Genomic DNA, 12008 nt, shown 5'->3' with positions numbered 1-12008 from the left:
ACGCTATGCAGGACACAAAATGCAGATTGGGGACAGCATTTTGTGTGCTGGGGAAGGCGGCTGCCTGCCGTTGCCCAACCTGGGAGTTGCACCAGCTCCACGGGCGCAGCCTTCGCAAGGCAGCCGCGCTCCGGCGGTGCTGGGAAGAGTTGCACAAACACCCCGGTAGAAAGTCTGTGCCAAAGTGGAGCAATGTAGGTTTGCAAATGAGGAAATTAGAGCCTTCGTCAAGCTGATTGCCGGGCATCCTGGGCAAGGACGCGGCAGCAATGCAGCACTTTGCTGTGTCACTTGCCAGAGCACCGTGGCAGCCTTCCCACTGCTCAGGCCCTTTTTAAAGGCAAGCCAGGTCTCCAGACGGAGCAGCACAGTTCATTTTTTTCCAGCGTAAATGCACTCTAAAACACTTCCAGGGATGGATGCTGATGGCAGCAAGCAGATCCCTGTCTGCAAACACAAGGCTCAAGCAGCAAAATAGCTGCAGGGTGAGGGAAGTGCCACGGACGCTCTCCTGCTGTTTGATAATGAGGGCGCAGAGGCTGCGGCACCGCTTTGTTTCAGCCCTTTGGGCAGCAAGCGCCCCACCGCCACGCTCTGCCTGGTTCAGAGCGAGCTCAGGCAGCTGCGATGCTCTCCACTGAGTGCTGACACCGTGGGACAGCAGCAAAACAGCCTCGGAAAGGAGTGCACCAAGCCTTCCTCCACGGCGAGGTACCTCCCCTAAGGAGAAACAGCAGCAAACTGCTCAGTGCGGTGTTGATAACGCCTTTGCAGGGGTTTTGTTCACCCCTATATAACTCACCCCAGCTGGAAGAGCAGCGCTGCTTTCTTGTAGGCTGTTTGCACACCTAATTAGGCACAGCTCCACCTGCACAGGGAACTGCATGAGTTTACCGTGCAAGCTCACTAGCCTGAAACTCTTCTTGCTCCAAACTCCACTTTCCCAGAGAACATTTCCAACATCCTTGCTAGACAGCAGTCAGTGTTTAACGCTCAGCTATATGTTAAGAAACAGCCCCAAAACACAGCAGAGGTACAGGAGCAGCAGCAGCCGTGGGTCCTGAGCAGGCTCAACAAATGCTCTGGGTCTTCCCCGTCTCGTGCTGCGCCCGTTCTGCTCCTCCTGCACCTCCCGGCCGCCTGCCCACACACCTGGAGTTTGGCACCACAACTGCTCTGCCCTCCTCTTGCAAAGCTCTGCTGCCTTTCATGTGTTAAAAGTTTTGGGTTCTATTTTTTTTTCCTGTTCAGAAGACAGTTTGCAACCGTCAGAGGAGAAAGGAAACCACAAGGATTTAGGACAGCTTCACCAAGAAATGAAGCTTTCAGGCAGCGGTGTTCGCCCCCGCCAGCTGAGGAAGTGAGCAGAGCTGGGGGCAGCGGCTTTACTCAACTGTAAAAATTCAGGAGCCTAATTGAGTGCTCCAAAACAAGGCTTAGGCTCTGAAGAATTTCATTCCAACACTGTTAAGATCTTGTTTTCTTTTTCTTTTCTAAATTTTGGAAACCATGAGTTTTTAAAACCTATTTTACATAAAGGTGAGGAGTCATTTTTCTCCAGGCAAGGCTGTGTAGTGCCTTTCTGCAATGATTACACAACGTTATTTTCTGTTTTGGTTTTTATCAGTCAGCTTTAACAACAAGGAAATTCTAATAACGTGTGATTATAATTAAGGCAACTAATGGGATTTTGTGGACTGTGATTGGCATTGCAAGTACAGCATCAGACAGAGAGGGGAACATATAAGGGACAAATCTCCAGGACACCTTCAGAATTAGCAGCCATTTGGGTAATTATAAATCTCCGTTTTATAAGGAACGAGGAAACAAGATTAATTTATAAATCAGTTTATTTACAGATTTTGTTCTCTTAAAGTACATTTCAGTTACGAAAGATATTTACACTGGTGTACACAGGGACCCCCCTGGTTATTTTACAGTTCTTAATTACAAAAACCCCTCCACATCCTTGGGTCTGTCTACTGTGCAAAGCTGCTCTGGATGTGAACATTTGCTGAAACTGGCCCAAAAACCAAGTTACCAGGTTATTTACACATACACAGTAAACAGGTTTCTTTTTAGTATCTCCACAACACAGTACATCGGGAGACGGAGCCTCCCAGAAGGCGGCTTTGCAAATGTATATCAAAAGGCTCTGCAAAGTCAAGGGAAAAAAACTATTAAATGCAGGTTAATTACAGTATTCCTCTTTCATCTGTATATATTTTTGCATTTAACGTTTAAATTACAAATAAGTTCAATAGTTTGCTTTTCTCCATTTTAGTTGATTTGTAAACACTTCAGATGCACTAAATACCTTGTAAGATTCAACTGTTTCTCTGCTGAAAAGTACTTTATTTTCCTAATAGTCTTAAGGTAGCAAAGGGATATGAAAGTCAGAACTGCGCTCAGTTCCGTGCAGAATAGTCACTTAAAAGGTCTCTATCACTGTGCTACTGAAGATCTTCTGCAGGTACACACTTATTCAAGTATTGCAAAAAGCTAAGGCCACTTTTTCAAGAAAGGAAAGTGAACAAGACGGGATTTTTCCAATCCCTCAATTCCACCTTGTGAGCAGCGAGCCTCTGAAAGGCAGAAGTGCTGATTTGCCGCAGCTCAGCTCAGGAAGCATCCTGCTGCGAGAGGTACTCACGCTCCTGGTCCTCACGAGCCTGGGCTTTCCCAGCCGGCACCGAGATCCTTCCGAAAAGGGAATCGCGTCTCCACAGTGACACTGGCCACTGCCTCAAAGAGCTTCCAGGTCTCGGAAAAATCTCACAGCCTCGAAACTTCTCACGGGGTTGGCACCAAGATAACCAGGACCCGGTAGTATCATCTTGTTCTTTTAGTGGGGAGGTTGGGGAGAGGAGAGGAATACAGAACTCGGCCTCTGCTGTCAAGACTCCGGACTCCCCCCTACCTCCTCGTTATCAGACACGACCCAGACAGACCATTGCTTCATCGCAGTAATCATCAGTCCCAAAGTAACTCAACGCACTCGAGCTATTGAGCATACACTCAACTCAAAGCAACTCAACACACTTGAGGTATTGAGAAGAGAATTCACGTATATTCAAGTCTTTGTAGGGTTGCTCCTGTCGAGGATTGCTACCAAAAAAATAAACGGTGATGTTTGCAAAGGAATAAAGCCATTACTTACACAGTTTTCTTCTGCCCGACCAGCCGTAAAAACAACTTCTGTTGAGGGTACTAAACTGCTGCTGATCTAAACCAGCGAGACAACAGGCACATCATCTCCAATGGTCCCTGGCACCCTGGCAGGCCAACTGCGCAGCCTCCTCCCTACTGGTGGCTGCACAGAAAAGCCCCACCAGCCCCACAGGGCAGCTGAAAAGCCTCTGTGATGCGCAGCACCCTTCTCAGCGCCGGCCACACCACCTATGGGACAGAAGCTAACTGCATGCCTCCGATACTCCAGCCTCCAACCTGCGCTGCGGGTTTCTACCTTCTTTCCGTAATTGCTACCTATAAAAATAACAATCGTCTCTATTGAAAAAGATACACCCAAGGAAAGGGAATCTGAGGCAGTGACCCAAGCAGTGACACCAGGCTGGTTAAATGCAGCAGCTTTAGTTTGCTTCTATTTCAAGCGTTCGAGAATTTCACAGTTCAGCATCATGACACCTTAGGCGGACAAATGAATCACTTAAGGAAAAAGGCTGGACGTTGCTCTGCCAAGACCATTTGACTTCCAGCCAGCCAGAAAGGCTGCTACTGCAGGACAGACGTGCATATGCCCTGCTGGAGGTGTTCCTATTACAGCGTTATCTCCTCCTTCTTCTTCTTCCACTTGTTAAGCTTCCATGCATATGGCTCCCCATTAACTCGCAAGTGAGGTGCTGGCAATACTACATCTGAGAGTCTGCTCGGACCTCTGATATATCCAACACTTCCCAGTGCTGTCCCTGAAGAATTACCAGCCACGTGTCGTTGTGCAAAATGCAAATATTCCAATGATAGCTCTCCAAAACAAAACAAAAAAAAAAAAAGGAAAAGAAAAAAACTAATGGAGCACTAGCAGAGAGAGGCATCCTAAGAAGCCCAAGAACCAAGCAGATGAAAGAAGCAGCAGGTCACCACGCCTATCGTGGGCAGCAGCATCTTTGGGGGACCTCCAAGAGGGCTTCGAAGCATCTCCCTGCACTCCGATGTGTCTGGAGAACCTGGCTCTCCTCTGCATCTTGTCCCAGGTTAACAATTCGGGACATCCACTATTAAGGCATCAATGTTCGACCCCAGATTGTCTGTGTTCATCCAAGAAAAACACTAGAATGGGGGGGACAGATTAGGAAAGAGAACTCAGCAGAAGGACACTGTGGTTCAACCCGGCACCAAATGAATCGGGTACCAGCTGCCCATTGCCTAGAAGTTCTGGGAAAGGAAGGAAACAGACGGAGCAGGGAAGTTTCATATCGTTTTTCAGCTCAGTCCCTTCACCTCTCCCGTGTCTCTGAATCAGGTGCAGAGAATCTCCGTTCCTAGCTGTACCTTTGCTTCCCACCCCCAGTCAGCGAGGTTTGGTTCCTCTCACCTTCCCTGCATCTGCCTCAAGGAGTTGGAGGTTGTGTGTGAAGAATACAGACACCGGCAGTTTCCAGAACAGACGCTTCCTCAAGTTTGGCTGTCTCAAAATGTAAGATAGCACAACCAACTGCACAGGACACTCTCCTATAACCCACTTAATAAATTATCTGAAAATAAATTAAAAAAAGCCACAAGCACAAAACATGCAGACAGTCAAGCACTGCTTTCTTTGGTGAATACACTCTGTTCTCTAAATTGTTCAAGTGATTGCTTCTCCGATTTATTAGGTGACAAGAAGGGAGAAAGCTGAGGGTGTGAAGGCCAAATTTTTGCAAGGAAACATTTTCCACTCCTGCATGTCTCGTGCCTGAGAGAATCCTGAGTATCCGTTATCTAGGAGCAGCTGGTGCTCCAGGAAGTGAAGAAGTGCTACACGGTAGGAGGAAAGTTGTCCACGGGCTCATCTTTCACGTTTGGCATGAGGCGGCCTTTATCTTGCTCCACCTCTGGATTGAAGCACGTTACATAGGAAAAGCAGTAAGAATTCTTTACTTGAATGCAAAAAGCAACATCACCTAATTTCCCTGGACTGACTGGCACCATATCTGGTACCACATCCCAGGAAGAAAGACGAAAACCAACTTCACAGAAAATGGAATTAACTGGGCTCCGGAGCAGAAGAGACCGATGCACATTGTTAGGGCTGCAGGAGAAGAGGTGTTAAGGTTTTAACACTGTTCAGTATGGTAAATATTCAGTTACGACTAAAACCTGACCAAACCATTTCTTCTGCAAATCACTCACATTTCTAAAGACAACTCGAGCACTGATGGCTGAGAGCCTTTCCAGCAAAACAGCCAATATCCCAACTCAACCCACCCCTTTCAGAACACAGGCTGCACGTCACAGCCCCAGGGCAGGGGCCACGGACAGCTGCCGACAGCTCTGTGGCAGAACTGCGTCGGCACGCCAACAGTCTGAGCACTCCACAATGCAGCCTCTAGTGAGGATCAGCTTGTTCCAAGCAACAAATCCGGTGCAAGGTCTCTAGCAGCAGAGGATGCAAGTTCAGGTTGCTGCAATCGCATCTGTACTGCCTTTAAAACCCACGTGTGGAAGTCCAGCAGCAGTGCTCGCAGGGTGGAGAGTATGTCGGGAGTCAGAAAGGCCCATGACTCAGTGGTTACGTAGCGTCAAGTTTATTTTCAGCTCTGTCAGACAAGCAGTAATCTCCGCTGTTTCTCATTTATCTGGTTCAGTACATCAACAGTGTCTCTGATTAAGGCCTCGAAGATCCCGTCTGCCAACTGCATCTTTACACACAGTTCGTCCTCGTCGTAGTTCACCCACTGTGCTTCTTCCTCGTGAAGTTCCTGCACCTGGGAGGGTAGAGAGGAAAAGGCAGAACAAACAAACATTACAACTCCATTGCTCTAGGATAATGTCCCCTGCAAAGTTCCAGAAAGAGTCCATAACAGCCTGTATCTGCCAACGGCATGTCTGTCTTTGCAAGAGATTACAGGAAACGCTTGGAATAGCAAAACGGACACGGAGCTATTTGAACCAGGCTATTTCACTGCATGGACATTTGCTACCTTTCACCATGCTACTCGTTTCAAAGGATTTCATATTCCTGCACAAGTTTTTCACTTGAAAGAGCTCAGCTAATGGGATATTTTTGACCAACACCAGCTCCATTAAAAACTCCCTAATTGCCCATTTGCAGGAAGCTGATTTCATGCAGCTTAAACTGGTAAGGAATCACGCAAAGGGCTTCAAAAGGGGAAGGAAAAAAAAAAAAGATGAAAGATTTGACTACAGTTCAGATTATTTGAATTAGGAAACCTAAAGGAACTTACAAACTTCTCCAGTTCTTCTATATTGGAAGACAAAACACTGGTGTGTGTTGTATGGCAGTCTTACAACTCATTTGCACAAAGTACTTCATGCTTCATTGGATTTGAGAGCATTATTACAAATTGACTTTTGTGCTTTTACAGCCAGAAGAATAACTCAATGCATATTTATTTCTATTTCTTCTTAAATTGTTGACATGCAAAATCCCATTTCACTGGTCACTGGCAAACAGGTGTCTGAGTAACAGACAGAAGTGAGTGATCTCACTCAGCAAATAAAGTCGTACCAGGAGTCCCTCCAAATTCCACACCTCCAATTAAACTTACTAAAAATTTGTTTTGGTGACTATTTTAGCGTTATAGACACATCCTAACAAAGCTCAAACTTTCTCAAAAAAACAAAGAGTGGGGACAAACAACACTCTTTAAAATGATCCACTAGTTGGGTATCAATATGCAATAGCGTTGTCATCTCAAAGAGCACAAGAGCTCCAGCCCCAGTGCACTCTTCCTTCTGTCTGAAGCGCGCAGCAAGGTGCCTGTTTTGGAGGTGACAGCTGCGGCAGCACAGTGATGACTCAATAACCCAAACACAGCGTGAAGCCCAAGAGCAGGCTGCTCTGGGAACCCCAGGGAAGCTGCATTGCTTCCAGGGTTTTTAGCCATTCATAAGGCTTCAGTTACACACGGGTTTTCCGTCTGACAGCTCTTTTCTCCTTCTCCTAAGAGAGCCTGGGGAGAGGGGCAGGGATCTCATCCTGCACGCAGCTTTGGAAGAGTCACACTAAATGCTTACAAATCTCCGTGCTACTGCAGCAAGCATCCTTTTTGGCACAGCCCTCATTTCCCTTACAGCTGTCAAAGATGGAGTGTAATGGTTTCATTGTGCTCCTTACTAGCAATGAAGAAGCAACAGCACTGGCAATCAAATTCTGAACGTGCATCGTAGGCAAAAAATAGTTTAAACTGTGAACACTATCAAGTGACAGATAATTGAGTGTAAGTTTGTTTCAGCCATCCACCCCGACACAGACTTCTGAGGTCTCTCCCTGGAGAAGCTTGCTGCCTACACTCAGTATGTGCTGGTTGTAAATTTTGATAAGCCCTGGACTAAACAAAAGCAGCGTGTCCCATATCCTCTCATTAACAAGGAGGTATAAAACAAGCACCAATTTGGAGCTGATCACGTGTTGTGTGACTGCACACAGACCACTTAGATGAGGAAGAGCAGGAGATAGGCAAACTGGAAAGAAGAGGGTGCCACAAAGAAGTGTTACCGAAAAAGACAGGTCTTGGAGAGCAAACGGAGGCACCAAAAAGGAGACAGTGAAGATCCTAACTAGAGGAAAGATCCTGGAAGTGAGGGAAGATCCTAAAGATGAGAGAGATGGGTGGAGACGAGTGTTGGTGGACCTTGGCCCATGACTCCCATGACTGGCAGCCAGGAGCAGCTGCACAACACCAACCCACACAACCTTCTGCCTGACCATCCCTGGCCAGCAGCATCCTCCCTGCTGGGAACGTAAGGCGAGACCTGCTGAGCTTTAGACAAAGTTTTGATTTCTGTAGATTCCCATTCAAAATCACTAACATCTGCAAAATAAACTACATTGAAGGAGTCACTAGATCATTTGGGAGGCTGGAAATAAGAGAAATCCAGAAATAAACCACTGCCTTGGAAGAATGCCAGTATGAGGAAGGCAGGTAGGTCCATTTTCACAGCACTTCATGCCCGGTGTTTGGAAACGTTAAGATATACGACTGTGCACAAAGGCAGGCTTTGATTCTCTTCTTACAGTTTGACTTCCCTTGGGTTTAGGTCGTGGGGGCCACAGAAGCAGGCTTCTGATTAAGCCAGCTTGACAGGGAGAGCTCTGCTTTGCTGGGGAATTCAAAACCGCACGGAGAACATTTTAGCCCTTGAGTCAACAAGGCCAGAAGGATCAAGTGCTTTTCAGCACTCTGTTGGCAGGCTTGTCAGGTGTAAAAACTGAACATGTAGGTTTGGCAGTAACGTGTGAGCTTTACTTTCTGAAACTCAGGATAAAAGAAAAGGGGTGGGAGGGTCAGCACAGGGAAAGCAACAGCAGTGTTTGTTCTGGCCCTATGCAAACAGATCAGCACAAAGGTTTTGGCTGAAGATCCAAGTGGAAAAATAGTGAGAGCAATCTATTGTTAGCACCTGAACTTAAATAAGGAGATATGAGGGCTCTTACTGTAGCTTACAAAGGTTTTGAAAGGTCTAGGGAACACTGATACACCCAAAGCAGCACCTCTGCCTACACGTACGTCTGAGATTCTCTCCACAGAGCACAGACAGAACACACAAAATAAAGGAGGCAATACTAAGGGACATGAAAAGAAAAGCAAACATCTACACATTCCTTTACCTTGATTTGAAACTGAAAGTGAAGATTTGCTGTAAACATTAATAGTCGGAACAACTGCCTAGCAGACAAGATCTCTCCTAACAGGTTCTGTTACAAATGCTTTCTGAGGAGAGAACCCGCAAAAAAAAGAGAAGAGCACAATTGTTTTTTTTGTCACTGGCAGAAAACCCTTGACAACTATTTTAGTGTGGGAAAGAACAGACAAAAGTGAAAACAGAACTAAAGATACAGTTGCTGGTGGAAGTAGCAGAGGCCAAGGCAAAGCAAACAGGTGAAGGGCTTCTCCCCTTGATTCCCAGCTGGTGCAAAGGCAGACGGGCACCTGCACCTCCTCGCATCACCAGGCACTGCCCTAACACAGGCTGCTTCTGCTGTCATGCTCCCTCCCACCACACTGAACCTTTGCTGCAGTCAAGGACTACTGCCAGGAATTAGGTTTGGTGTAATGAGCCTTCTAGGAGACATCCAGGAATAACCAGGGAGAGATTAAGCCAGGCAAAATAGCCTGGCACTTGCTCTGTGCCTTCAGAGAAACCTATGTCAGCTGAGCACACAGACTTGGCTCTGGGTTTTAGAGCCACCCCCCTGTCAAGGCAGACAATGTCACTATTTGACAGTCATTACTAATGTACTGGAGAAGTAAGCACGCAACAGACTCTGCTTTCTCCATATCAAAACCCTGGCATTAGTCATACCTAGCTCCTGGGTCAGACAGTATTGGATAGTCAGATGTGTTTAACCCCTCTCAAAGCCACTAAAAATATGTAGTTGTCTCAATAAAAGCTGAGAAAATGTGTTTTCACTTGAAAATGACTTTCACTTGAATGAGAAATTAAGAAACTGGGAAGGACTTGTGCTCAGAGCTTAAATGCAAGTAACAGAAATCAAAGAAGGTTCACCTCTCTTATAAAAGATCATGTTTTATTTTAACTGCTTATCTTTATAAGCAGACAAAGAATGCAGAGAATCAATCAGTTTCTCTGTGTAGTGAAATGACACATCCTGCACATTGTAACATAGATATCTGCTAAATAAATCTTCATGTAACTTGAAGAAACAGAGCATTTTTGGTTGTGGTTTTTTTCTAAAGAAGCTTCTAACAGCATCTAAACCTACCAAAAAGTCTTGATTTCTTTTTCAGCAACTCATTGCGTTGTACTACTTGAATCTATTTCAGACAAAATTTGTGAAACTCCAAATCTGAATCCTCTGTTTGGGGCTACACCGTGAGTTACCAGCAGACAGGCAGCAGATCTTTCACAGACCTGTATATCCTACTGTGAACTCGGATTTGTGTTACCACAGAGCTCATAAACTTAAGCAGAACATGAAGGCTGACCAGGGGACAGAGAAAGCTATCCAAGTAGTTTGTATTTTATAGGGATTATAATAGAATAAGGTAAAAGGAATTGAGCATCATCTCCTTAGGCTTTTTAGTTAGAAGCTTCTCTGACAGCAGCTCATGTTGCAGTATGAATTTGGTAGCAATGCCACTGAGACTGCCTTATTCCCAAAGCATGGCATGCTGCAACCTTCAATTATTCCCAGCCTTCAGATAAAATTTTATTATCACACTCTAGTGAGAACAAAATAAAATTAAGCATGTTATTTATTAAGCCAAACTTGCCAGAGCTCTATTAATCTCTCACATCTGGGTCTGCATGTAAATTGCTGGCCAGATTGTCTGAACTTCCAACTTATTCTACCTAAAGCACTTTGATGCCTTCAACTGGAGCAGTTTTTCCCAGTCAGGAATCCTTCTTTCAGGTGTGGCGCTAAGAAATCTGAAGTCAACATCTAAAACTGGTACACAAGCATAACAGTTGTACTATTAATCCTCTCAGAGATTTAAACATAAGACTTTTTGCACACACTACAAACAGCCTCTGTAACCCAGAACCAAGAGTACTAGGACATGCAGGTCCTATACACAAGCCTTTTATTTACATACAATTCAAATTAACCCCCTGGGAAAAAGCCTGTGTTGGAAACCTTCCACTGATGGGCAATTAGAAGACCACACGACCCATGACCTGAAGTTAGCTCTGTGTGCGCGTGTGTGGAATCAATTTCAGGTATAATTAAGTAAAGCACGGTGTTAATGACAACTCATATTTCCAAGTGGAACCTTCACCATCATTATAGCCAATAAAGATGTTAATCATCCTGCAACACAAGCCAACCTTTCAAAAACTAGTACACAGCCAGATACGCTCTACCTTGCGCTGTTCTAACAGTGAACTGTCTCTACCCAGTGGCAGCTGCATTCACTAAGTTCACAGCAAGCACTACAGAAGCAGAAGTCACGGTCATCGCTTAGTTTTGAAAAGCTAAGCTGTGGGTTCCACCTGGCAAACTGCCTTGTACTAGGAAAGTATTGTTTTTCACACTGTCTTGTTCAAGTCTGTGCTCTTCTAACCCAAAGACTTTTGCAGCCTTTTGGTTGACTCTGGTTAGCAATCAAGTCTATTATGTTTCCAGTATCACTGCCTCCAATTAATCAGTATTACTTCAAAGTAGAAACATTTCAAATTAAAGTAAAAGGAAAAATGTATTTTCTTCCCAAAGAAAAAGTTCACTCTCCTTTCAGTCAAGTATTCCAGTTTCTCCTGCAAATTCATGTTTTAAATTGTGGGGAGTGTGCAAATCTAACCTCCAGGAAAATCCAGTATGAACTGAGAATTCAAACAATTCACCTTACTTCATGTGGTTGTGGATGCCCCATCCCCAAAGGTCTTCAAGACTAGGTCAGATGAGGCCCTGAGCAACCTGATCTAGAGGGTGGTGTCCCTGCCTATGGCAGGGCGTTGGAACTAGATGATATTTAAGGTCCCTTCCAACCCAAGCCATTCTATTATTCTATGATTCATTGGTACTGGACTTGTTTTGTGTTTTGCTTTGTTTTGGCAAGAAAAATTAAAAAAAATTAAACACCTTCCATCGGGATCTTATGCACACTTTGCGTTCTGTAAATAGCATGTTCAAATGCTGAAATGTATGACCATGTTATACTTCCATCTGAGGGACAGAATCTGAAATGTCTGTATTCATTTACTCACCAATATATGATCCACTCTATCTCGTTTCTTCCGCCCAAATTTCATCATCTTCTGCCAGTCTGTTTTGTGATTAGGTTCCTTCCTCAGGCTGAACAACTTCAGTACTTCAGCTGCAATGAAGCTCTACAGAACAGAAAAGGTGAGATTTATCATATTTG

General features: G+C 45.1%; 1 protein-coding gene across 7 annotated transcripts in view; it reads right to left on the bottom strand.

Annotated features, from left to right (window-relative positions):
* Positions 1–4039: 4039 nt before the first annotated feature.
* CEP350 (centrosomal protein 350) overlaps positions 4040–12008 on the bottom strand; it is a 67532-nt gene continuing 59563 nt past the window's right edge. For all 7 annotated transcript variants that reach the window (XM_032192094.1, XM_032192093.1, XM_032192098.1 and 4 more), the window contains 2 exons: positions 11851–11973; positions 4040–5924 (listed from right to left, as the gene is read on the bottom strand). In XM_032192094.1, coding sequence (XP_032047985.1) covers positions 5760–5924; positions 11851–11973 — 288 coding nt within the window. In that variant the 3' untranslated portion in view covers positions 4040–5759. The remainder of the gene's footprint in view (positions 5925–11850; positions 11974–12008) is intronic.

The sequence above is a fragment of the Aythya fuligula genome, chromosome 8 (genome assembly GCF_009819795.1).
Source record: "Aythya fuligula isolate bAytFul2 chromosome 8, bAytFul2.pri, whole genome shotgun sequence".
Lineage (NCBI taxonomy): Eukaryota > Metazoa > Chordata > Aves > Anseriformes > Anatidae > Aythya > Aythya fuligula.
The sequence above is the reverse complement of the archived record's forward strand: the minus strand, read 5'-3'. Positions and strand labels throughout refer to the sequence as shown.